This window comes from Chaetura pelagica, unplaced genomic scaffold, assembly GCF_000747805.2.
Source record: "Chaetura pelagica isolate M959 unplaced genomic scaffold, ChaPel_1.0 scaffold222, whole genome shotgun sequence".
Taxonomy (NCBI): Eukaryota; Metazoa; Chordata; class Aves; order Apodiformes; family Apodidae; genus Chaetura; species Chaetura pelagica.
Genome location: NW_009952711.1, coordinates 751780 through 776006, shown reverse-complemented (window position 1 = coordinate 776006; position 24227 = coordinate 751780). Strand labels below are relative to the sequence as shown.

At 37.1% G+C, this 24227-nt stretch overlaps 1 protein-coding gene across 1 annotated transcript in view; it reads right to left on the bottom strand.

The window, feature by feature from the left end:
- Positions 1–24227, bottom strand: part of SCAPER (S-phase cyclin A-associated protein in the ER) — a 144958-nt gene that overhangs the window by 71753 nt on the left and 48978 nt on the right. The window contains exons 18-21 of the mRNA XM_009994363.1: positions 24042–24194; positions 22770–22877; positions 7924–8060; positions 4578–4643 (exon numbers count right to left, since the gene is read on the bottom strand). Of these exons, the coding sequence (XP_009992665.1) occupies positions 4578–4643; positions 7924–8060; positions 22770–22877; positions 24042–24194 (464 nt within the window). The remainder of the gene's footprint in view (positions 1–4577; positions 4644–7923; positions 8061–22769; positions 22878–24041; positions 24195–24227) is intronic.

Sequence of the window (24227 nt, the reverse complement as noted above, 5' to 3'; positions counted from 1 at the left end):
TGAATCCCTGTAAGAATGATCTAGCAACTCTCTGCAGATGAAATCTACTACCCACCAAACAATAAAGTAGGTATTAATTTATTTATTTTTTTTCAAGTTTATTTTAGTTTTATCTTATTAACACTTTGGCTCTTGTATAGCTCACACAGGTGTCTGGAAACTCAATTTTGTACAAATACTCCCAGCTTCAGACATCATCTATTTTTTTTCCCAGTAATAAGTATGTTGGTATAATAACTTATAACTGGCCTAACTGGACCCTGGCCTATAAGGTTAGTTTATCTTAAGAATGCACTGATATACCATAAGGAAAATAAGAACTGCGTTGTTAAAGGCATTTACTTTGGGGTCTTTGCAAGAACAAACTTCACATGATATTCAATATATTTCCTCCAGCGGAAATGCTATCTGAAGTATCCCTTCATACAGTTTAAAAAAAGGGTAAGTAAAGATAAATACATGAAAAAAAAAAAAAGTCTTTCTTGTATGAGGAGAGACTGAGTAAAGTATTAGACAAGAGGGTCATCTTTTTCCCCTGCAAACTTTAGGCATATGGCAAACATTCCTTACATTACTTTCCCTGCGTGTATTAAAGGATGATCATTACACTTTGCTACCTGCACATTGCTTTAAAACTGAAAAATAAGGCTTTTGGGTTAGCAGATACTAAATAGAAGTAAATAACATTCCAGCTTTGTGAAAACATGTTCCTTTTCTTTAAAAAATGTGCTCTGATGGAGACCAGAGAATGCTGCAAACAGAAAGAGCCATCACCAACAGACTTCTTGACAGGCTAAACTTACAGACTGGACACTAAGTAATTAAATTCACATCAATTCCCAGAGAATACAAATTAATACTACATATCCATCAGGAATCCAGCAGCATTTATAAACTGACCTAAGTGCCACTGGTGACCAAGCAGCTAATTCGAGTGGAGAGAGGCTAAAGAGCAACAGAGTGGCTGCTCCCAGGTAGGCCTTTCAGTTTAAAGTCCCTCTCGGCCCATGAAATAGTTCAGAGACCAACGTATCTACCAAATAAGGCAGGATTTTGAATTATCTCCCCCCACACCCACACATTAAAGAACCCATTTTTAAAAATAGATATTAAAAAAAATTAATAAATCTCTTACAGACAATCTAAAACTCTTGTTTCCAAAGAACTACTTAGAGCTTTTCACAGCCCCACTCAGGAATCAGATTCAGTGCTCTGAAACTGAAAAAGGTCTACATACCATGTCTATCAAAGCAGGATAAAGCCTGTCTGCTTATTGATAGCAGTGTATTACCAATGTAAAGCTTATAAAGCACTTGGATCAGTGCTTCCTTAATGCAAAAGGAATTATAAATCTGCAAACCATAAACAAACAGTACTGAAACAATCTATCAGCTGTAGCAGGAAATCAGTGCTCTCATAATATTAAGGGGGCTTAATCTTAAAGGTGATCTAAAAAGGCTTTTTACCTGCCAAAGGCTAATTCTGGGGTCTGTCTTACTTCTGTAACAACTGACAACATGACTAAGAACTAAAATCAGATAAGAAATTGCATTCCATAAATGTTTTTAGTTGTTTGCAAAGACACAATCAATTTGGGAGGGTATGAGAGAGTAAAGAAATGTGGCATAAGCAAGGAAGCATAAGTGAAAGTTATTTTTAATTATTTCATTCTAAACTGCATTTGCTTGTTAAGCAAACAAACAAATATACCAATTGTGTTAGATTTTAACTGGAATTAAAAACATTCTCATGTTAAAATCCCACAGCCCACTAAATTAAAAAGTATTCTCTGTTTATTGGTATACTTCCACTCCAATCTGAACACCTCAAACCTTCTTTTGGTATAAACAAAAAGTACTGGCATTTGTTTTGACATAAAGAACACATTTAGCACCCTCAGTTTTTACCCACTTTATTTTACGACATGACTTTTCTCAATAACTCTGCAGATCTCCTGAGAGTGTGTGTTGGAGAGCTGTTAGAGGACTCCTAGTATTGGCAAGAGTTTGCTTCTTCTCAGCCAGGTACAGTAGCAGTCAATATTAGCTCACAGTACAGTACACTGTGTGCTGGCTAAAAGGGCAATAGTTAAATGTTGTCATAGCTTCTCAATGTGATAATGTTTGAGTGAAGATCTACTTCTGTTTGTTTCTTTGAGCTAATTCTTCTTGGTTAAGTAGGATTCTGTACTTAGTTCTATTTCAAGGATGTTTTCCTATTAATTTTGCCTGTATTAAGAATATGTTTCTCCATGTGAACAGATATGTTCTGGGCTCAATATCTTGCTTCATGAAATTTCTTGCCCTCTCATCCTTTCCTTTAGAGAAAAAGATAAAACCATCCTTCCCCATCCTTCTCCCATTTTGCATTACGCACTGTGTAAAGTAAATTTTACTAGAAGTGAACTGTGGTCCTGGTTGAGTCACAGACAGTAATCTATTTCTTCTTAAATAGTTGGTTCATACTCAAGTTCCCATTGCTACCCCTTTGGTATTAAAGGTTGCAAACATTTAAGCCCTGATGGCAGGTAAAAAGTTGTGTAATTTTGAAAACAGCAGTAACTATGACATCTGAAACTATGTTCTAAAAATTTAGATTAAAGCATCTGCTAGAGCACTAGATTTCTCCATGAAGACTTCAAAAGAAATCTCCCAGAATATCTGTGATAAAAGTGAGCTACACCGTGGCCATCACGCTAGTTCACATCTAAAAGGGTACAGGCCTAACAGAGGCAATAAAGGAGGAAAATGAGAAAGGAGATTGAACAGGAGATTCTGCCTATAAGCACACTAGCATTTCATTCATTAAAGAGAAATGAAAATGCTAAAATCAGGATCAGTAAAGAGATTACAAGAAAAATAAATAAACCTGGGTTCTGTTGCACTGCAATTGAGACACAACAAGTACAGCACTGATAATCAAAAGTCAGAAAGAAACTAAAGTGGAAATACTGCAGTTTATCAGTATTTTCAGAGTCACTCAAACGCCCCACATTTCTACTTTCTGACAACTACACACTATTTTTTTAATTTTCTGGTAGCAAAGAAAATCAAAACACAGAAGCTACAAATCTAGAAGTCTTAATCTGCCATGAAACTAATCTTGAAAATTGAAATGCTGATTATTAAGAAACTAAGCCAACAACAGAAGCTCCTTCCCCATGTGTTTATGCAGGTGTGCCATCTGGTGGAGATCTTTCATTTTCTTATGTCAAACCTCAATGATGGATTTTTATTATTTTAAAATACATACTGAGATTCAGCAGCAGGTTTTCAAACTATTGAAACATCTATGTGAAAGATAAGGCATACAGACTAGTTGTATACAGCAAGGATCTGAACATCTTAACTAACAATAACTGACAAAAAAATGCTACCTTCAAGTACATCAGCAATTTAAAAGAAATAACCATTAAAAATACAGGATCTGGAACACGTTATCACCTCAGTCTGAAGACAAAATATCTCCAGCCTGGAAAGTACTTGTTAGTTCAGGATTAAGGTATTTTGAATCCAGCTGTTGACACACTACAGCCTCTTGACTGCCCTGCCACAGACTTTTTGAACACAAGGGTAAAAAAGGCACACCATCTGCCCAGCATCCTGCCTAACAATGACCTGCAAACTGATGTCCCAGGAAGCCTAACAGGACAAGCACACCTAATCCTCTTTACTTATCTGTTTCTTGTCACAATTTTTAACTCAAGAATCTCTTGGGCTGGATGTGCTTTCCTAGAACTGCAGTAAAGCAGGCAAATCTGTGCGATTTTTGTCAGTGAGTTCCATCCATCTAATAGCAGACTACACAAAGAATCACTGTCTTTGGTTTCTTTTGAACCTGGCTTCATGCTGTGCTCCCTCATTTTGGTACCAGGAAAGACAGCAAGCAATTGACACCCATCTTTCCCATGCTGTTTATGTCCTTATAGATCTCTTTAACATAACCCTGTTAAAACTTCCTCCCATTATCACATTTTTCTCCAGAATAAAAAATATTATTTTATTTAATCTCTAACAGAATATTGTGCTTTCCTTCCTTGCCTTCTCTCTACCTTTAACAATTCTAGCATATCCTTTCTAAGATGAAGAACGAAAACTGCAAGTGGTATTTGTAAGATTTAGATGACCCAGGCATTTCTACATAATAACATTCTTTCTTCTTTTTTGCACCCTTCTAAGTAATTTTAGAATGATAGAATGGTTAAGGTTGGAAGAGACCTTAAAGATCAAATGTTTTAGCAGTTGATTTCCTTTAACAGGTCAGAGTACTGAGCTGGAACTACCCTTCACTTTTGAAAGTTAAAATTCCACTTTGTATGTGAAGACAAAATTGTGTTCTGCCTTCCACCTCCATTGTGTAGCTGAAGGAAAAATTGCATTTATAAGCTCTAAAAAAATTGCATTTTTAAGCTCTGACCTTTTGGTCACAGAAATTAGAATTACAAATTCATCTGCAATTCAAGACTCAGAGGGAACCTTACCACACCTGCTCCACAGGAAATTTCAGAAGCACTTCTGCCACAGACAGAGGAATTAAAAAAAAGTATATGTTTAAAATATATGAAGTTAAATGCTTACTTGGCTTTAAATGGGGAATCAGAGATGGGATTTTTTCCTTCCATCAAACTCTCATATTCCTTTGCCCTGGAAGAGAAAATATTCATTACTATTGACTATTGTCTAAAGGGTGCAGTATGTATTACTAGCAAGATAATTCTAACCTCTAGGTTTTTTCTATTTCACAGTAAGGCATTTCTGTCAGTTCTGCCTTATCAGAATCCATACTAATGCTTAACTGTTGTCCATTAATGATTTACAATTAAGATTACTACTTCAGAATAACATCAGTACTCAAATGGTGTATGGACTTTCCAAATGGTCGAAAATACAAGTGATATACAACAACTGCAGTTACCTAATTGCTTAAAAAATTACCATATTCATCTGATGAAAATATTAGTAATTTAGACATGTAGTGCAGATCAGAAAATCACTACATCACAGAGATTATAATTAACAGAGATTATAATTAATTTGTTATATTTACAGATTCAGGATTTTTTTATAACTACTATTGTAATGAACCTTGTTACACATGCAGCATAGAAGTAAATACCTTCATGAATGGAAACAAGAGAGACAAAATTCCTTAGCCCCTAAAAGTATTATTTGCACTGGCCATGTGCCAAAAAGTAGGAAGAATTAGAGAAGCCTTTTTTTCCACAGGGGACAATGTAATTCATGGCTTGAAAAATTATCAAAAAAACCCTGTATACACACCTGAGGAAAACCTAAGTGGCACACTGGACTAAATCTCTGATTAAGTATGTGATCTGTCTCTACACAGAGCACCTTTAACAAGGCCTAGAGTGAAGTGCCAAAAAGCCCCTCAGGACAGAAGCAGAAAAAAAAAAAAGAATCTGCCTTGGGGCAACTTTCACCCATAAAAATGGAGCTTCCTATTAATTTCCAAGGCATTCTGAAAATTAACTGCTATTAGCTAACATTCTTGCCAACTTTACAAACATCCAATTGTATTTTTCAAATCTAAGATTTTGACAGTAGTTTCCAATGGGAAATGTATTTCACTGCTGCACTGCAAAAAAAACCCAACAGGGATTCAGTAAAGATTTCGTGCCTCTTATTTCTCTCAGACACATATAATAAATGTTTCTTTTCTGTTCACAAGGGGATGTAGTTTTCCAAAGCTACTCAGTTTTTCCCTTGGCTTGCTCAACCTATACAACTTATGCTACACACAAATATTGTCACATTACCACAAGCTCTGATTTGTGGATCATTAATACAGCTATTAATCACAAACGAATTTAGTATTACACATGAAGGTGAGATTCCTTTATTAACCTTTTGCCTTCTTTCCTGCTTTTTAGCCAGAAACAACACATGTCAGCTTTGAGTTTTGTACAGGCAAGTCAGTCAAACATGAAAAATCATCTAAAACATCTATTACTAAATGAACATGACGAGAGTGTTTTAAAGCCACTGCAAAGTGTATCTCCACTGTACATTCCTCCTAGATGGTAACTACACCTCTGTTGCTTGAGGTTAGCTTTCATCAACACTCCTTTCACCATGGGGGTACCAAAGCTGCCTTCTGATCGCAGCACATACATGTTAACCTGAGATAATTTACTTAGCTATATATCAGGTGTTACTACAGCATCAGTTTAATGGCCTTGGGTAATAAATATAATTAAGTAGGCTAACAAGACTTCTCAACAAATCTAACAACCCATTGATCACAATTTGTCTCCTCATTCACCTTTGCCCTTCATCGCTTTGATATTCTAATAGTGATTGAAGATGCAGAAACTCAGGAGAGCAACAGGAACCTATTTGAATGCAGTTACTTCTTTTTTTCAAGTTTGAAATATGACAGCTTCCTAGAAACTGAAATGAATGTATAATTTCAAGTCTTGAGGTATAAGGGAGTTTATTATAACTAGTTCTTTTCCTAGAGAAAAGGAATAGTTGCAAATATGTACTAAACCATGATTTGTAGATCATCTGCTAACACCTGTGTGTTATTGATATGACATGCTCTTCAACTTTAAACAATCCCCAATAAATTCATTATTATTTTAACTATATGTTCCACCTAGTGGTAGTACTGTCCAGAGATCATCTCTAGCAAAAAACTCCTCTTAAATTCTGAAACTTTCACTGTATTTTACAATAGTAAAGTTTACCTTTGTAAAGTGATGCTCTTTTACTAGCATTTTAATTATAATTTTTAATTATAAATACTCTGACTCACCCAGCAGTCTGACACTTAAGAATTCAAAATGTTGTGAAAAAGTTTCGCAACTTCTAGTGCCAAAAAAATATTCTTGTTTGAGCTTGCATTCCTACATCTGACAAATCTTTGACTAAATTCAACAGAAGAAGCTCTTGAGAAAGTATTAAAATTGGACTCAATAACTGCATTAAACACACAGGTAATATGAGTAACTGCATCTGGAGCAACCGGAAACCTGGAACAATATATCACCCAGTTCCAACAGTGTCTTCTCATGGGATATTCAGATTTGTTCATCCAGAGAAGAAAATGGTCAGAAACAGTAACACGTTGTTAAATTACTGTGGGTTTGAAGATTAATGTGCCATTATTAGCACTATTATGAGTAAAAAAAAAACCCTCTCATTTTTACTGTAGCTCTAAAAATCCATGCAAGTGTTTTTCTCTTTATCTGTAACCCTTCTTTCTTAAAAACAAGGTAGAGGAAATAACAATGACTCTCACTTTATGAGTAGCATTTTTAGAGATAAATGCAAAAATATGTTACAATATTCATTTAAGTATTAACCTCAGCTGGGGACTATTCAGCTATGAAGAGTGACATTGCCAGTTCATCATGTCCTGCATATTCTACTGATTTCCAGATGTCACTTTTTAGACTAATAACAAATTGCAGGTCTGACAACTCACTTTCCATTTTAAGATATTTTTAACTTTTTGTTGTGACAGGCAACAAAAAATGATTACATGCAGTCATGGGATTTGACACCACAGCAGGCTGACTCCTATTTGTTGATTACTATTGATTTTCTTTGATACTTCATTTAAAAATCAATAGCTAGAAAGAAAAATAGGCATGGTTTACACAAATTTAAACACACTATTGTATGCTACAAGAGGCTACAGTTTTGGCAGGGCACCGGCATCCAATTATGAGAAAAGCTCTTAACAGGTGAAACCAAGGGCTCCAGATCGATATTCAGTTTTCTTTCTCAATCAGAGAAAGTGGCCATAAATTAGGCTCATCAGTGTTATTTTCAAGAAAATCCAAAGCAAATAATTTTAAATTTTTTTTCAGCCTTCTGCTGCACTCGCACTAAAGGACAAAAGGTAAAGTTTAGAGCAAAACTTAAGGAAAAAAAATATAAAAGAAATTTGTACTACCTGGAGTTCATCCGTGCCTTCAACTTTTTGACTTTCTTTTTATTTTTTTGTTTCTCCTCTCCATCTTTCAAGGGTTCCACAGGAACAGAACTCTCAATCACAATATCCACAATGTACTTTTTTAATGAAAGGTGCTCCTGCAGAAAATATTGACATAATATTTAATCTTACAGTATGTGATGGAGACAATAGACCATCCTCCCAGGAAGTAGCAGTGGTACATATTTTACAAAAGGCTAAGAAACTGAAAAGAAAAATATATTTTAGAAAAGAGATTATTTCATATTGGAGAGGCTACATCATGGGTATTACAAAGGGGAAAGGGAGAATAAGAGAGAAGTAAAGGAGAATAAGTCCCTAGTTTTCATGAAACTGTTACCTATCAGGTATTAATTCCAAGTCAACATCATCTTTCTTCTCCAAGCTGCCTTTTATAGCTGTGTGAAACCAATGCTCTGCCCTACCAACAGAACCCATTATGTTACAATAACTAATTCTGGCTTATGATTTAAACTCTTCATGAAATCTAAACTTGTTTTAACTTTTGTTAGAGTGTATAAAAATTATTCACTACTTACAATATTGCTATTTAGCAATAGGAATATTACTTTTCCTCTCCCATTAACAAATCTCCATTTAAGTAAAATTCTGGTAAAATCTCAGTTGTCCATAGAAGAAAAGCTTTCTTTAAGAAACAGTACAGATTTAACATAATGACATCCAAGAAAATGAAATCTGATTACAGCATGTGATCTTAAAGTAACATTTTGCTTCAAGATTTTAAAAAAATGTTGCAAAAAATCTGCTGTTTCCTCAGAGGTACTTTCAGTGACAGCATAGACTACCTCAATGCAGCTGGAGGTCTGAATTTAAAATAAATATTTATAATTTAAAGATTAATAACCAATCGAGGCATTCCCCTAAAGCTATTCTCAATTTTGATTATCCTATTCTAACCATGAATGGCCATGTAGGTGCTTCTAACAGTTCCAATGACCAGAGGACTATGCAAAAAACTACACATGCAAACAACCCCCTAAAAACACCCAAAACCCAAACAAAAGCCAAAGAAACCCCACAGCTGCTAAACTGTTGACTACCTGATTTTTCCTCAGTTCTCTCAAGTTAGAAATTTACTCAAAGAACTCTGTGCAGCCAGTTAAGATTTCAATGACTAAGAAGGACTTCTACTCCTGGGTACCCCTTCTAAACCTACTTTTCAGTTTAAGCCTCATCTGAACTATTGATGTACTTCAGATCCTAGTCAGTGTAAGAAACTTACACAAAATTAACCAACACAATTTAAAAAGTGACCCACTTTAACCACTACAGTGCTCTCAATTACTCAGGTTTGGTTGAAAAATACGTGTAACCTGATATTCTGCACAACACTGCAACGTCCTTCATTAAGGCTGCTTATAGTTCTGGGCTACGAAAGTCCCATGTATTAAGTTTATTTTAACAAATAACAATAAACAACTAGTTTAACACCACTTATTAGGATATATTTACTGCATTTTTAATACACTGAGGCTTATATTCTATTTGCTTACTTATAGAATACTGAATGCATTATAAAATATAGGTCACCACTGCTTTTTAGGGTAATTTATCCTTGAAAATGGTTAGTGCCACAATCAGATGTGGTTATTCTTTCCTTTTTTGGTACTTATCCTTCAAATTCAATGTAAAAGGTGAAGTGTTAGAAAATGTATAGATAATATTTTCCAGAAAACCACCTATATTTTCTTTCACTGATTCAGGAAAATATTATGCCTGTTGAAAACAAAATAAATCTCATGAAATTTCCTGGAAAAAGACCATTTAGTTTTTGTAAAGCACTGCAGCATAATATAACCTAGCAACATATATTTGGTCAAAATAGTAATTGAAATTTCTATCTTATATCATATGAATGCTAAACGAATGTTGAATTAATATTAGAGATAAGAAATCCAACATAGTAGTCTAAGCAAATTCTAAAAGTAATGCTGGCTTTAACTTGTCCACCCTGTGTAACTCCCAGCACACCTGAATGTCCATTTAATTTTAGCAAGAAGTGTTTAAAGGAAAGCTTACTTAAGGTATCTCAAAAGGCTCCTTTGAGCATGATTCAGCACAACAAGACTAGCAAAACACCCCATTTATTGATGAGTCAGTTCTTAACCAAGCTGTGACAGCACAGAACATAAACCAGTGCTGGTTACGAAATCCTAGTTTATTTTTGTCTTCTCAGAGAGATGTACCCCATAACACCTATTTTAAAAGAACTTTTCCCTTAAACTTCCTTTTACAAAACAAAAACCTTGAAACTTTTCAATGGTAAAAGAACAGACTATGACACTTTGTATGACACTAAGCTTCAGCGTACTTAACTGGTGACTTTTTGTGGATGCCCAGTCATTAAAATAAAAACTAATACAATTATTTAAGTGGGATAAGATGTACATCCTTGTTTTCCAAATTGGACTAATACACCTCAGCATTATAATTTACTATTAGTTTACCTCATGTTTTCTGAGTGAGATGAAGCACTTAACATACACAGAACTAACAAGGACTATTGCTATAGTTCTACATCTTCGTTCAACAGTGAATCTGTGATTTTTTTGTTAATGAGATCTTCAGTCAATTTACCAGATCCTTCAAAGTGACAGCAGAGCAAAATGAAGTTAACATTCACTTTGAAATGGACACCACCTTCCAAAAGGGGCAGAACATCTCCACCCAGGTGCAGTCAGCCTGCTGTCTTCCTGCTCCATGATGGCAAATGCAAACACCGTATCAGACTTCCTGATGAGCGAGACAAGGCCTTCTGTGCCCTTAGCAGACACACATCTTTTTTTTTTTTCCCCTAATCTTGTCTGTGGCTTAGAAGATGGCTCAAAGACAGCTACAGGGTTCAACAAGCACATTCACTTACGAGCCTGTGAGGGCCAAAAGAGGTCTTGCTGTCAATTGCACACAGGATGGTTACAAACCATTTTGTTCACATGAACTCAGGCACCTTTGCAAACTATGTTTCTCAGAGTTCTCAGCTTTCACATGTGGCAGTTCGGATGAGTATCAGACTTCATACATACAGCTCATTAAAGTGAGGTTAGCGTAATAACACCTTGTGTCACAAAAACAGTCACTTTTTGAAGGCACAGATCAAAGCGCAGGATTATCAAAGTAGACAGAGCTACACCATTCAGGTGTGAAACAAGTATAACAGAGCTTGGTATTGAATGACAACTGACTCCTGAAGATAGCTACTGCTATACTGTAGGGGGTGATTAGGTCTCCCTTCAGCCTCCTCTTCTCCAGATTAAACAACCCCAATTCCCTCATGTTCCTTACAGGGCTTGTGCTGCAGACCCTCTACCAGCTTTGCTGCCATTCTCTGAACTCAATCCAGCACCTCGATGTCTTTCCTGTAGCCAGGGGCCCAGAACTGAAAGCAGTATTCGATCTGCAGCTTCACCACTTCCCTGCTCCTGCTGGCCACACTATTCCTGATGCAGGCCAGGATGCCACTGGCCTTTTTGGCCACCTGGGCACACGCTGGCTCAAGTTCAGCCACTGTCAAACAGTGCTCCCAGGTCCTTTTCCTCAGGCAGTTTTCCAGCTATGCTGCCCCAAGCCTAAAGTGTTACCTGAGGTTGCTGTGGCCCAAGGTTGCTGTGGCCCAAATGCAGGACCTGGCACTTGGCCTTGTTGAACATCATACAATTTACTTCAGCCCATCCATCCAGCTTGTCCAGGTCCATCTGCAGAGCCCATCCATCCAGGATGTCCAGGTCCCTCTGCGGAGCCTTCCTACCCTCAGGCAGATCAACATTCCCGCCCAATTTGGTGCCGAGTGCAAACGTTCTGAGGCTGCACTTGGATCCCCTCATCCAGATCATGGACGAAGATACTGAGCAGAACTGGCCCTGGAGAACACCAGTGCTGACTGGCAGCCAGTGGGATTCAGCCCCATCCACCACAACTCTTCGGGCCCAGCCAGCCAGTTTTTACCCAGCAGAGTGTACACCAGTCTCGGTCCACACGCAGCAGTTTCTCCAGGAGAATGCTGTGAGAAACAGTGTCAAAGACTTTATACTAAAGTCCAGGTAGACAACATGCACAGCCTTTCCCTCATCCACTAAACAGGTCACCTTGTCATAGAAGGAGATTGGGTTCATCAAGCAGGACCTGCCTTTCATGCACCCGTGCAGGCTTGGCGTGATCACCTGGTCAGACTGACAGGCCTGTAGTTCCCTTGATCCTCCTTCCAGTGCTTCTTGTATGGGAGTCACATTTGCCAATCTCCAGTCTACCGAGACCTCCCCAGTTAGCCAAGACTGCTGGTTAAGGACAGAAAGTGACTTGGCGAGCTCCCTCAGCACCCTTGGCTGCATTCCATCTGGACCCACAGAGGTGCCTCAGCCTTAGTCACTGTTTCACCCTGCATCCAATAAAGGACAGGATTCTCCTTAGTCCTCTTTTTGCTTCTAACATATTTGTTACCTTTAATAGCTGAAGCCAGATTAATGTCAAGATAGGCTTTGGCCCTTCTGATTTTCTCCCTGCATAGCCTCACAACATCTTTGTAATTCTGAACGGCCTGCCCCTTTCTCCAAAGGCTATAAACTCTCCTTTTACCCCTGAGCAGCAGCCAGATCTCTTCATTCAGCCAGGCCGGTCTTCTTCCCCACCAGCTCATCTTTTGGCACAGGGGAATAGTCTTTTCCTCTGCCTCTACCTTCCTGGACTCCTCTTCCCTTCAGGGTTGCCTGACAAGTGACTCAGTCAACCAGTCTCCAACACAGGTGAAAATCTGCCCCCTACTTCTCCAAGAACAGAGAACTCTATCATTTTGTGGTCACTATGCCCAAGATGGCCTCCAACACACCCTCCACAAGCCCTCTGTTGACAGACAGCAGCTCCAGCAAGGTACCCTCCCTATTTGGCTCCCTCACCATCTGTGTCAAAAAGTTATCCTCCACACACTCTGGGAACCTCCAGGACTGTTCCCCCTCTGCTGTGTTTTATTTCCAGCAGACATCTGGGAAGCTGAAGTTCCTAACAAGGGCAAATGATCCAGAGATGGTTCCGTTTCTACAGTATTGATCTCAATTCTAGCTGTGAAATTTCTCAAAAGGCTTGTTTTCTAGACTTCTGTAGGACAAAATACTTATGTAGGACAAAACCAGCAAAATTGCTAACACAAGACTTTTTATCTCAGGATTAAAACAGCACCAACTGCAACGGTTGTTACGGATCAGATTTCTACCATAATTTTTCATACTCGGTAACTCTTCCTTTAAGCTGCACAGCTGAGATCAAGTATGTTGCAAAATAAGGTATCAACTTTCACAAAGCTGGCAGAATCTGTGCCACAAAGAGCAGTTAGTCTTTGCTACACCATGATGTACAGCTGCAAAATACGGAAACAAGAACTGAATACTGATATATTTCTTCGTGACCATTTGTATATATTCCCACATATATTCTCCATATGGCTCCATGATGCACTGCAGTAGAAATATTGCTGCTATTTCTCTCCAGTGTTATTTACATGCATTCACCAAAACTAAAGGTTGTATTTTTTTTAACTATCACAGGGTATATTCTACCTGTTTCTCAGAGGGAGATAGTCTCTTGCTGAAAAAGCTTATGAAATATAAAAGTAACCTGGTAAACATAGAACATTTTATATTTAATGGCATTTTGTAAAGACACATCTTGTCATTTAAGATCTTTATAGACCCTTAATAATTATTAGATAATGCAGAAGATTAATTTTAGAACAAATGAAATATATTTCCTGTACAATCTCAGTACTTCACTTACAAGCGAAGTGATATGAACTGACATTAAATGCACATGTAAAACAGCAGCCACAACAAAGCAGACAAGCCAGAAATTAGACTATTCACAAAATAAGGCTTTGCTTTTCCTCTCTTCTCCCTCCATCCTCAACTGTTCTGACTTTTAGTCACTGAGAATCCTGAAGCTTTCCACATGCAACAGATGGGTCTCATCTACAAACTACATGAGAAACTGAGTTGCCAAAGCAATTATAGCTAAAACTAATAAAGGTCACCCATGAAGTCACATTCTTGCTGGTTATTGCCTAGTACCATTCAAGTGCCTGAAAAAGAAAAACTGCTCTGTTTATTTCATGTCTTGATGTTGATAATTTTAGTTGACTAAGCAGTCCTTATAACCAAGTTTTTTTCTAGACATTTAATTACACCCCTTTTTCTTTTATGACATAATCATATTACAAGGATCACAGCATTACTATCAATAAAATAAAATACATTTCTCAGGCCCCAGAACAAACATATATTCCTAAATTCTTCCATGAAAAGCACAGCACATCCTACAAAATGCTGAAGTGTTACGCAGCTGAGTAGGGTCCATCCAAACATCAGTTTGGATGAGGAAAACCATACCATAAACCAGATTCTGAAGCTCAGTAATCTAAACAAAATACAATAGCTGGAGAATAAACTTACTGATCAACACCCTCTTCACACAACACCCAATCAAAAGAGCAACACTCTTGTCTGGTTCTCCCCATTTAATGTCCTGATTACAGCAACAACATCCATGTATCTGACCTTGACAAATGAAATGTTGGATATACAAGTATTTATCAAACCAGTACACAACTGTGAAATTATTTTGCTACCCCGTGTCTGAGTGTGACACTTTTGGCTCTCTGTACTGCATGTAAGCTACTATTCATTTCACTACTCAGCAAATATTTATAGTAATGTTATTAAATTGAGATGTAAAGTGTGCCCAACAGAATTCTTCCAAACAGAATTTCCTAACTAAACTTAGGAGTGAACAGAACACAAATGCTGATTTCTTTCCTTTCTTTCCAAGGAAGCAAAACCTTTCTATGAATTCTGCCTGGGGCAAGACTGCAGAGGTAGGACAATATTGCAGTAAAGCATCTGTACTTGCTCAACCTGAGAAGACAGTCACAGCCTGATGTTTGTTGCTGTAGGGCAGCCATAACTTGAGATTCTCTGTTCTCCTGTAGGCATGTTGCTCCTTGCTGACTCTCACACAGCTCAATATTCCACAAGAGCCAGGGAAGGAAGGCTCTGAAAACTTTCCAGGCTGAAGCCTGTCGCTGGCAGGAGTGGCCACGATCATCACCTAGTACATCAAGTGTTTTCTGCCAATATCTGTAAGTTCTGGAGGGTCCTGGGCTGCTACAAAGCAGCACTGGAGCAAAATCCTCCTGCCTTGCAACAGGCATGTCCAGGCCTGGCTGTGACACTGCTTCACTAGCTATGCTTCCCTTATGTATAAACTAACCAACTCATGGAAGTGGAAAACTCTTCCGGCTATTGGACTTTCACCTGAAAAACTGAGCTAAAATGACTTTCTTGGAATCTGCAAAATCAATAGTTTTTTCTCTATTATTTTTCATTTTCATTTCCTTCTGTATTTCTGGATTCTGGCCAGAACTGAAGCAGAAGTGCCAGAATACCCTAACACTGGTTATTCTTATTATTTTTGTATTCTTTCCAGCCTTGATTCCCCAAGTCTGGAAAGAAAAGGCATTCCTCTAAGTTTTCTAACCCAGTTCTGCAGACCAAGGCAACTCGAAAAATATCTGACTCTAGCTATTTACCAACATTTGATCTTCAGAACTTCCAAACACTTGTTTCTATTTGCCCTCTCACATCAGCACTAAAAAAATAAAGATGACCAAGATGATAAATACTCAGAGCAGCTAGTATCACAGCATAATTGCTGTCATTAATTTAATTTACCATTGTAATAAAAAAAAAAAAAGAATACCCAAGTGAGCTTTTTGTATAAATGGAAGGTACTTAAGGAAAATATTCCAGCAAATCAATAGGTAACTATTCTGAAACCTACATGTATCTTTTGGTGTCACATCTTTACCTGTTTCAAAATAAATGATATCCTGTAACTGCAGAAACTAATTTAATTTTTTTATATATATTTATTGCCATGTCAGGAATAACCATCTCTTACTTGTATATAGTAACTTAAAGGACTTATTTGCCAAATTTTGAAGAGGTTTTTAAGGCTCAATTCTAAATCACGTTACCACAGGAATATTTGTTCATTATTTTATTGCATGCTCCAACAAGACTCAGCAGTATTTCATTTTTTTCCTCATAGCCTAGGACAATATTTAATATGGAAAACAGATCCTGAGGCATACTATGACTTACATTAAATGAAAAATTCATTTTCAACATTATTACCTATGACAGCTTGAAGCACAAACATTCATTAATACTTAATCATTAAGAAATCAGGTGTTTGTGATCAACTACTGTTCCAATACCACAAGTGATGATCCACCACAAAATACTAAGAAGATTCAAAGTAAGGAAGATATTTACCTGTTGCCATTAATAAGAACTATTATAAGTGGTTATGATGTGAAGAAACAGGTTATAAAGTAATGAATATTCAAATATTATTTTATCAACATTGATATTTTATTCACATTTCTGTACTAGAATGAAATTTATTAGTGTAGAGAATCAGAAAACTGTTATTATTCATGCAAAACTGAAGACTGGTCTCATTGTAAAAATATTTTTCCTTCACTTCTTGAATTTAATGAAGTTGAAATTTTTTTAAATGAGGAACTAACAATGCTTTTTAGCATGTCCTAACTATCTTTTGTATTGCTAATCCCAACTGCACTTGCTTGTCCATAAATTGAAATGGTATGACAGCCTGCCACTAAGACAAATAGCAAAAAAATACTCTGAATAGTAGGTTCAGATATTTCTTGGGCTTTTTAGTATCATTCTCACTTGAAAATGTGGGAACAGAAGGCAAAGTTAAGCTGTTTCTTCCAGGAGAATGGGAAATCTGCATACTGGACAAGGAAGACATCACTCTGCAGATTAGGGAAGAAATCTGGAAGGCACTGACATTATCACCTGGCTGCAAGGGCAAGGAAGAGAAAGGGGGAAATGAGAGTGCACTTGGCTTTGCCAGGAGTAGTTTCTCTTCCTGGCTATGAATATTCAAGCCAAAAGGAGGAAGGGTGCAGCTGTTGGCAATGATCTATCACAATTCAAGACAAGGCCAATAAACAATTAATCATGTACATTTTTGCCAAGAAAAACAACACTTGATAATGTATTACAGGTAAGAAGCTACTGCTCTGCAAAGTACAAAAAACTAAAATTGATGTATAGAGTACCGAGAGACCTTCTGCAAACTGCATCATGGATTAGACTTTATAATTACATGATTGCTCATGACAGCTTCTCCTAGGACAAATGTATTCACAGCAGAATCACAAGGCCAGAGTTTCTGTGCCAAAAGGACCACAGGTATCCAACAGATATGAAACATCCATAAACAAAAATGGAATGCAGATGCTTGGCCTAATTCCATTCCTATAACAACATATGACCCCTCTAAAAAAATTCTCTCTTCCTCAGGAAAAAAAAATAATCAAAATTGGGTAAAGCAAACTCAGCTGGAGCCTGAGGCTTTATTGGGATGGGGAGCTCTTGTTTGTAGGTGATTTACAGATTGCTTCCACTGAGCAATAAAGAAAAATGGTCTACTGTTGGAAAACTATAATCAGATGCCAAGGGGAAAAAAAGAATTTACAATGAAGTCTACATTCTGCAACTCTTTGAATGAAAGAAATAGGAATATTGTTCAATGTATGACTGAACCATATGTACCACTGTATTGCCCAGAAATTACTGAAGCATTATATATCCCCAAAGCTGAGTCAAGATCATTTCCTTGGACTGTAATGGTCATAGGTGATCATTCAAATGTTCAAAAGAGACTGGAGTGCAAGTGTACATCAAGAATAAGACCAAGGCTGCAAACCTTAGACAAACAGAATTTGTAGTTGAAAAAATCAGACCCACATGAAGGCTTGAGGCCAGAGCTTTGGAAAATCAAACTTGAAAACACTCTCATTCAGAAAGGAAAAAAAAAAAGCATTTTTCCTAATACTGCTAAAGCTGAAGCAATAAAATTATAATTATATATAAATTTAAAGAAAACACAGTGAATAAAGAAAATAAATTAAGTCCAAGCATCACCATTTCTCCAGGTAAGAAAATTCCTTGTAAATACAGAAGAAAAAGAAGGAAGGCCAGGCATGACAACACCCCCACAACTCCTTCCCTCGGTAATTTCCTCTGTAAGAAATAATGGAAGCAGCACACAACTTTGAGAAAACAGCTCCATTTCTTAAAGAAAAACAACCTCTCGCCCCTAAAAAGCTTTTAGAAATTCCAACTCATAAGAGCATCCACTTTGCCTGTGTGTTGTGCTCACTATAAGCCTTGCATGGCAGCTCAGCTCTGCCCTCCCAGGCAGCCCCTCACCACATCCTGGCACAAGCACAGGGCTGCCAGTAGAACAGGGTCCCTGCCAGGGGAACTGCCAGCACCCAGATGCACACTGTAAATCAGACCCTGCTTCAACCTACACAGACCTGTGCCAGAAAAGGCTGGCACTGCAACTGCAGCCAACTTGACAACCCACACTGCAGAGTAAGATTTAGTCACGGACTATCCGTTGGGGTTTTTTTAAAGGAATGTGGGTGGGCTCAACCAACCATGTCTTTCTATAAATCCTCACATTTTAACACTGTCAGTCTCCGAACAACAGCAATCTCTTTGCTCCATCGTGGGATTATATTTTCATTTGATCTAAATATACCCTAAGAAGTTCTTTGTTCCATTTCTATCGTGACAATAGGGTCAGTTTTCTTCCTGATAAAAAAAGCACATTTTTCACATACATAAACAAAGGTTCATCTTGCTTGGGAATACATAACGTTCTAGCACCCAGCTTATATAAAATTAATCAACCCTCTGCCAAGTTACCTATTTCATGTGCTTTTTGGAAGTACTTCTCACTTATTAGAAATACTCATAGACTGCAAGACATTACATGGTTTATACTCTAAAAGTGCCTTTAGATCATGGTGTGTAAGTGACAGGAGATACAGACAAGAGACAAGACAATGGTTCAAAGGAAGCTATAAGGATTACTGATGGTACGTGGATTTTTCAAAGCAAACTAGGATAGACGAGGAAGGCAAAATATAAAGGGAAAGCATAGTGGCATAAAAATAATAAATAACTTAGGAGCTACAGGTGGGATCAAACATCTACAGGGTCCTCATGCAGACTCCTCAGTCTAAGGAAAACACCATGGCTTTCAGCAGGCATTTTTCAGTGATGGCCTCTGCACCAAAAACCTTCTGTGTCGCACAGATTTTGATTCAGCAAAGAAATTAGTCATAACTTCAAACACACTAATTGATTCCAGTGAAGTCAAGGACATCAAATTGCATACACTGTTTACATCTTCTGCTGAACTGAAAGTTGTATGAATATTGAGAGAGGAGACAGGAAATCCAGAGCATAGGAAACAGCAACATCAACAGAAGGTAAAGCTGTGACTTTGATGGAAGAAGACCTGCATTTAAGCAGAGACAAAAAATGTAGATGGAACATTGTTACTGCGCTGAAGATAATGGTGAAACTTTGTGGGACAGCTCTCTAAGATTCAGAAATACAATGAAGGAAAGACAAAGCCCACCCTACTGAAAGAGTTTTGCCATCTACAGGAATGAACATATTTATAAGAAACAGGAAAAAAGAGAAATGAAAAATGAAGTAAAAAAATGAAAACACAATTTAATTTGCTTTCATATAATAACCACAGTTTCAGAATAATAGGTTTTTGCTTTTCAGAGAAATCTACATCCTTTTCAGCTGGAGACTGATAAATGCCCAAATGAAGAAAACCCAAAAGCTGAGATGAAATCAAGGTGTCACAGAAGCTTGGAAATAACTTCATGCTTTTTCATTTTTAGTATCCTCATTCATCACAAACTATTTTCTTTCCAAGTTTCACAAAATACATCACATCTCCAATTCATCTTACTGATAATCTAATACAAGCTGTCAGCTCTTGCACAATACATGCTGGAGTTAAGCACAGTATATATGCTTAATTCCAGAACAACAGAAAACTGCCCCAATGTGACTACTGAGACAAAATCTACTTTTACCTCAGAAAATATCTGTGAAATTACAGAACTTGTAGATGCTATAGTAAAGGGAAAAACCTGGAATAGTATCTTTTTGTCTGGTATGATTGACTACTACCATCCACCTGGCCCAGAGAAACTGCTGTTAATTCAGTAGATCTTTACACTTTTTGCTTACAGTCAAATCAACCAAAAAAATCCTTCCTGCATGAAGAAATACTATATAATCACTTACTTAAATCAGTTTCCAAAATCTTAAGGAGACAGTTAAATCTTACCTTCTGTTATATCAATATGGTTAAAATAAACACATTTCAAGCCCTTCTGTGATTTCTTAAGTAATAATACAGAAACTCTGTGGTCAGATTGCAATTTTTAAAAAGCTTTCTTTCTAGGCAGCTCCCTATTATACTTAACAGGCTTAACACAAAATGAGTCAAAGATCAAGAGTAAGTTATCTGAGGTGTCAAGTGTATAAGGTTAAAGGTGAAATTTTATTAGGTCAAAGGTGATATAAATAAAATCTTTTATGTCAAAGAAGAAGGGTCACAGACAAGATGTATATAATCTAAGGACATCACAGATGACAAGTAATAACTTTAAGTAGCACAAGTGTGTTCTCACTACAGATAACTTCACCAACTAAGAAATTGAAAAGAGTGACGAGTATTATGTGTCTGTGGAGTGTGGTCCTACTTCTGTATTATACTTTGGAAATCTTTCCTCAAGTATTTCAAAACTCAACTGAAGTTACTGAATGCTGTAGTTGTGGGGAAGGCCAAGGTTGGCATTAACTATGCTTGCTGAATAAAGAGGTACACAGAGCAGGGACCATATCCCTAGCTTGTATATCTTCTTACTGCATTTTGAAAAACAAACAAAAAAGAAACCAGAGGGGGACTCAAGCTGAGGAAATTTCAGACTGCATTAGTATAGTTCAGAATTATATATTTGGACCAATTTAAATAGAACTATAAATAATATATTAACTATCTAACGACGGAAGTATCCAGATGATGCCAGTATGCCAAATATTATGTACCACCTTGTTTAAGGATATTTAAATTTGCTATCGCAATATTCAGGCTGTTCAATCTGTTAGAACCATCTTCTCCTTTTGCTCCTGAGCTAGAGTACACATTCAAGAGATCCCACATATTTAACCTTAATCTTGATCTTCAGTTCACATTGAAATGTTTTGCTGAAAAGCACTGGATTTAAGCATATGTTGGACCTGATGAAATCAAGGCATCTGTGCCCTCTAGTGGAGCTTCTTTTTCACCAACAGGGCACAAAAGGAGCTGTTAAAACGGGACAGCTTTTTCTGAAAGCAGGAATTGCTAAGCTCTCAAAATAAATATTGTGAATTGTGTGTAACACCCAGTCAAAAGAAAATCTAGTTCACTGCTTTCCTCCATATTCATTGCCCAGCACAAACCATAGTTCAGTTATCAGTGGCTAGACAGACACAAGCAAAGGCTAGATAGATACAACAAAATTTAAATATTATAGATTTTCCACATTTTTGTGCATGTGCCAACATGAAAGATTCCGGGAAATCTCACAGCGTCCCCCCATATACCCAGTCAGGTAATCCTGGCACCTAAAACCAAAGCCAAAACCACACAACTCCCCCTACCCACTGTAAAAGAGGAAAAAATAAACTGAAAAGACAGTTTATGTACTTTTGTTACAGTGAGGCAGACTGCAACTCAGCAAATAAATATTCCTCCAGACTACTGTATCTCTCCAATTTTCTGTTTCCATTTTTCCGGTGATAACCACCGCTATGGCTTTGTGTACCTCACGGACTTAACCCTCTAAAGCTTTTAAAAAGAAAAAATAAAGATCCTACTGCTTCTGGAAGCAAGAAGCTGTAAAGAAACAGAAGATTTTAATGAATAGTAACAAGAACCACAAAGGAAATTACGAGACAGCCAAAAATCATAAGTACTGAGCAGTATCATTTGAATCAGCTTGGCTGGAAACAGATTTCCCAACACAATGAAGTTAAATGTGAACCAGCTCTGGAGAACTAGCTTGTACAGTATTTCTTCCTAGTAGCTGACAGGTATAATACACAGGCCTTCACAACATTTTTGGGTAAGAGAGAACTCAAAGCCTGGCTGTTTAATTTGTTGCATAGAAAAGGCCTTGACTTAATACTGTAGTTCTATTCAGGCAGCAGCAACGAGAAATTACATCAGACAACCTTCCAGAGTCTTTCCTTCAGAACAGCATCATTCCTTCATTTAGTAGAAACAGTCCTCAGCTCTTCCTAAAAATCACCCAAAGCACCAAATATTCTAAAGAAGCTACCAAAAAACTAATGATTGTTCTTTTTAGCCATGCTAAAACTTGCAAAGTGTTTCCAATCTTAAATTTTAAAGTCATTTAGCACTAGTTTTCAGCTTTATTGACCTAGATGCATAAGATAGCACTTTTGATAACCTAAAAAAAGGCTAAGATACTTTAAGAAACAGGAAGGAATAAAAAAAAAAGAAGCAAAACCAATGCAGACACCTGCAACACATCTGATGTTTATGATTAAAAGATAAATCTAGTGAGATTGGATTAAAAGAAAAGCAATTAGTCACATTTTCTACACAATCTATTTCAGATGGCAATTGCCTGAACTATTTGAATCCACTGCTTCTTTTGTTCCTTTTCACTGGTAGCTTATAATAAAAAAGGTCTCATGCTAAAACAAATATTCTTCTTCAATTCCTTTCTAGGAATTTTCAAGACTTTCTTAGGCTACTCAGCTGGATGACATTTAAAACTCTAAATAATATAGAAAAAAAATTACAGAACTCACCACTTCTTCATCTGAAAGCTCTCGTCCTTGTATACTGCTGTTCTCTCTCACAGCTTGTTGGTGTTTTTTCCCTTTAATGTGGCTAAAAAGGTACACTTCTGATGAAATCTGCAATGACAATGACTTAATAGTTATTTTTTCCTTGGCAATTCTTTCATCGATAAGCAAGAGTATTTTAAATGTAATACATGTCAATTTGTCAGGGGTACATCCAGAATTTCAAGCATGGTACTTTATTCCTCAATGTAATTTATATTAACATCTTTTCTGCAGGACTTAAGAGTAAATTACATAATGGTTTCCTAGCCAGCAGTATAGTAAGAGATTTAAAAAATCTTGACTTCTCATCTCATTTTGACTTCAATCTAAATTCATATATTGGATTTTCATTCTGAAATGCATGATCAGTGAATTTACAAGACTCCACTTTTCTGAACATGAGTTTCCATTCCAGCACTGGCTGAAGTGACCCTGTGCAATCTTGTTTAATTCAGCAATTAAAGAGAAATAATGCCTACTAGGATATGAGGCTTTATTCAATAAAATCAGTAAGAAACCAGGTATCAAGAAGAACAGATCTCCTTGCTTCCTATTCAGTGACTGTATGGCTTCCTCTTCTCCACCTTCTCTGGGATACATGGAAAGGTGGACACAAGAAGAGATATCCCGATGAAACTGGAGGTCTGCTTAGCAAAGTACTTGGCTTCCAACAGTGACCAAAAAATTAAGATACCTCAGTAAAAGAAGAGACAAAACAATCTTTGGTTGTTCAACACTTGAACACTTATGGGCCTCCACCCAAACTCAGTTCAAGAACTCCATGGGCCTGATGTGGTTTCTCTGTTGCTAACAACCTCCAGTGAATTTCAATCCAATGAAACTTGTCCAATTAACCCCTCAATCCACATTAAATTCAAATATCCACAGAATCTTGTAACATGGTGTTCACCTGCTTTGTAAAGAACCACATTCTTTACTTTGCTTTTAACTACCTTCACTTGATGCTCCCCAATTCATACTTTTCTCCAAAAAGACAACTAATAACAGTACTGTCCATGCTCTCCATTCTATCTACAACTCCACAGTTCTTCCCAATCCTCCCTAAACCACATGATTCATAGACAGAAGAATCCAAACTAAGGAGCACCTCACAAGAGCAGATCAGGGCCTCAGCAGATACACAGTATTTTCATTTGTGAATGAAGCATCACGTGTAGCTTTAAGCCTTAGGATGGCCTTGCAATTCTGCAGCTTTCCCTCCATCCAACTTACCATCACATTGCACAGTGAGCATTGTTTTTTTCGTTCATATGGTGTAAGTTTGGGAGCATAATCAGTATTAGCATGTCTTCCACTACTTAATTCAGCTGCTTTCTCTTTTCTTTGTTCAATTTGTTCCATGTGCCGTCTAATACTTTCATCATGCTGAATGGAAAATAAAGCAACAAAGAAAAAATA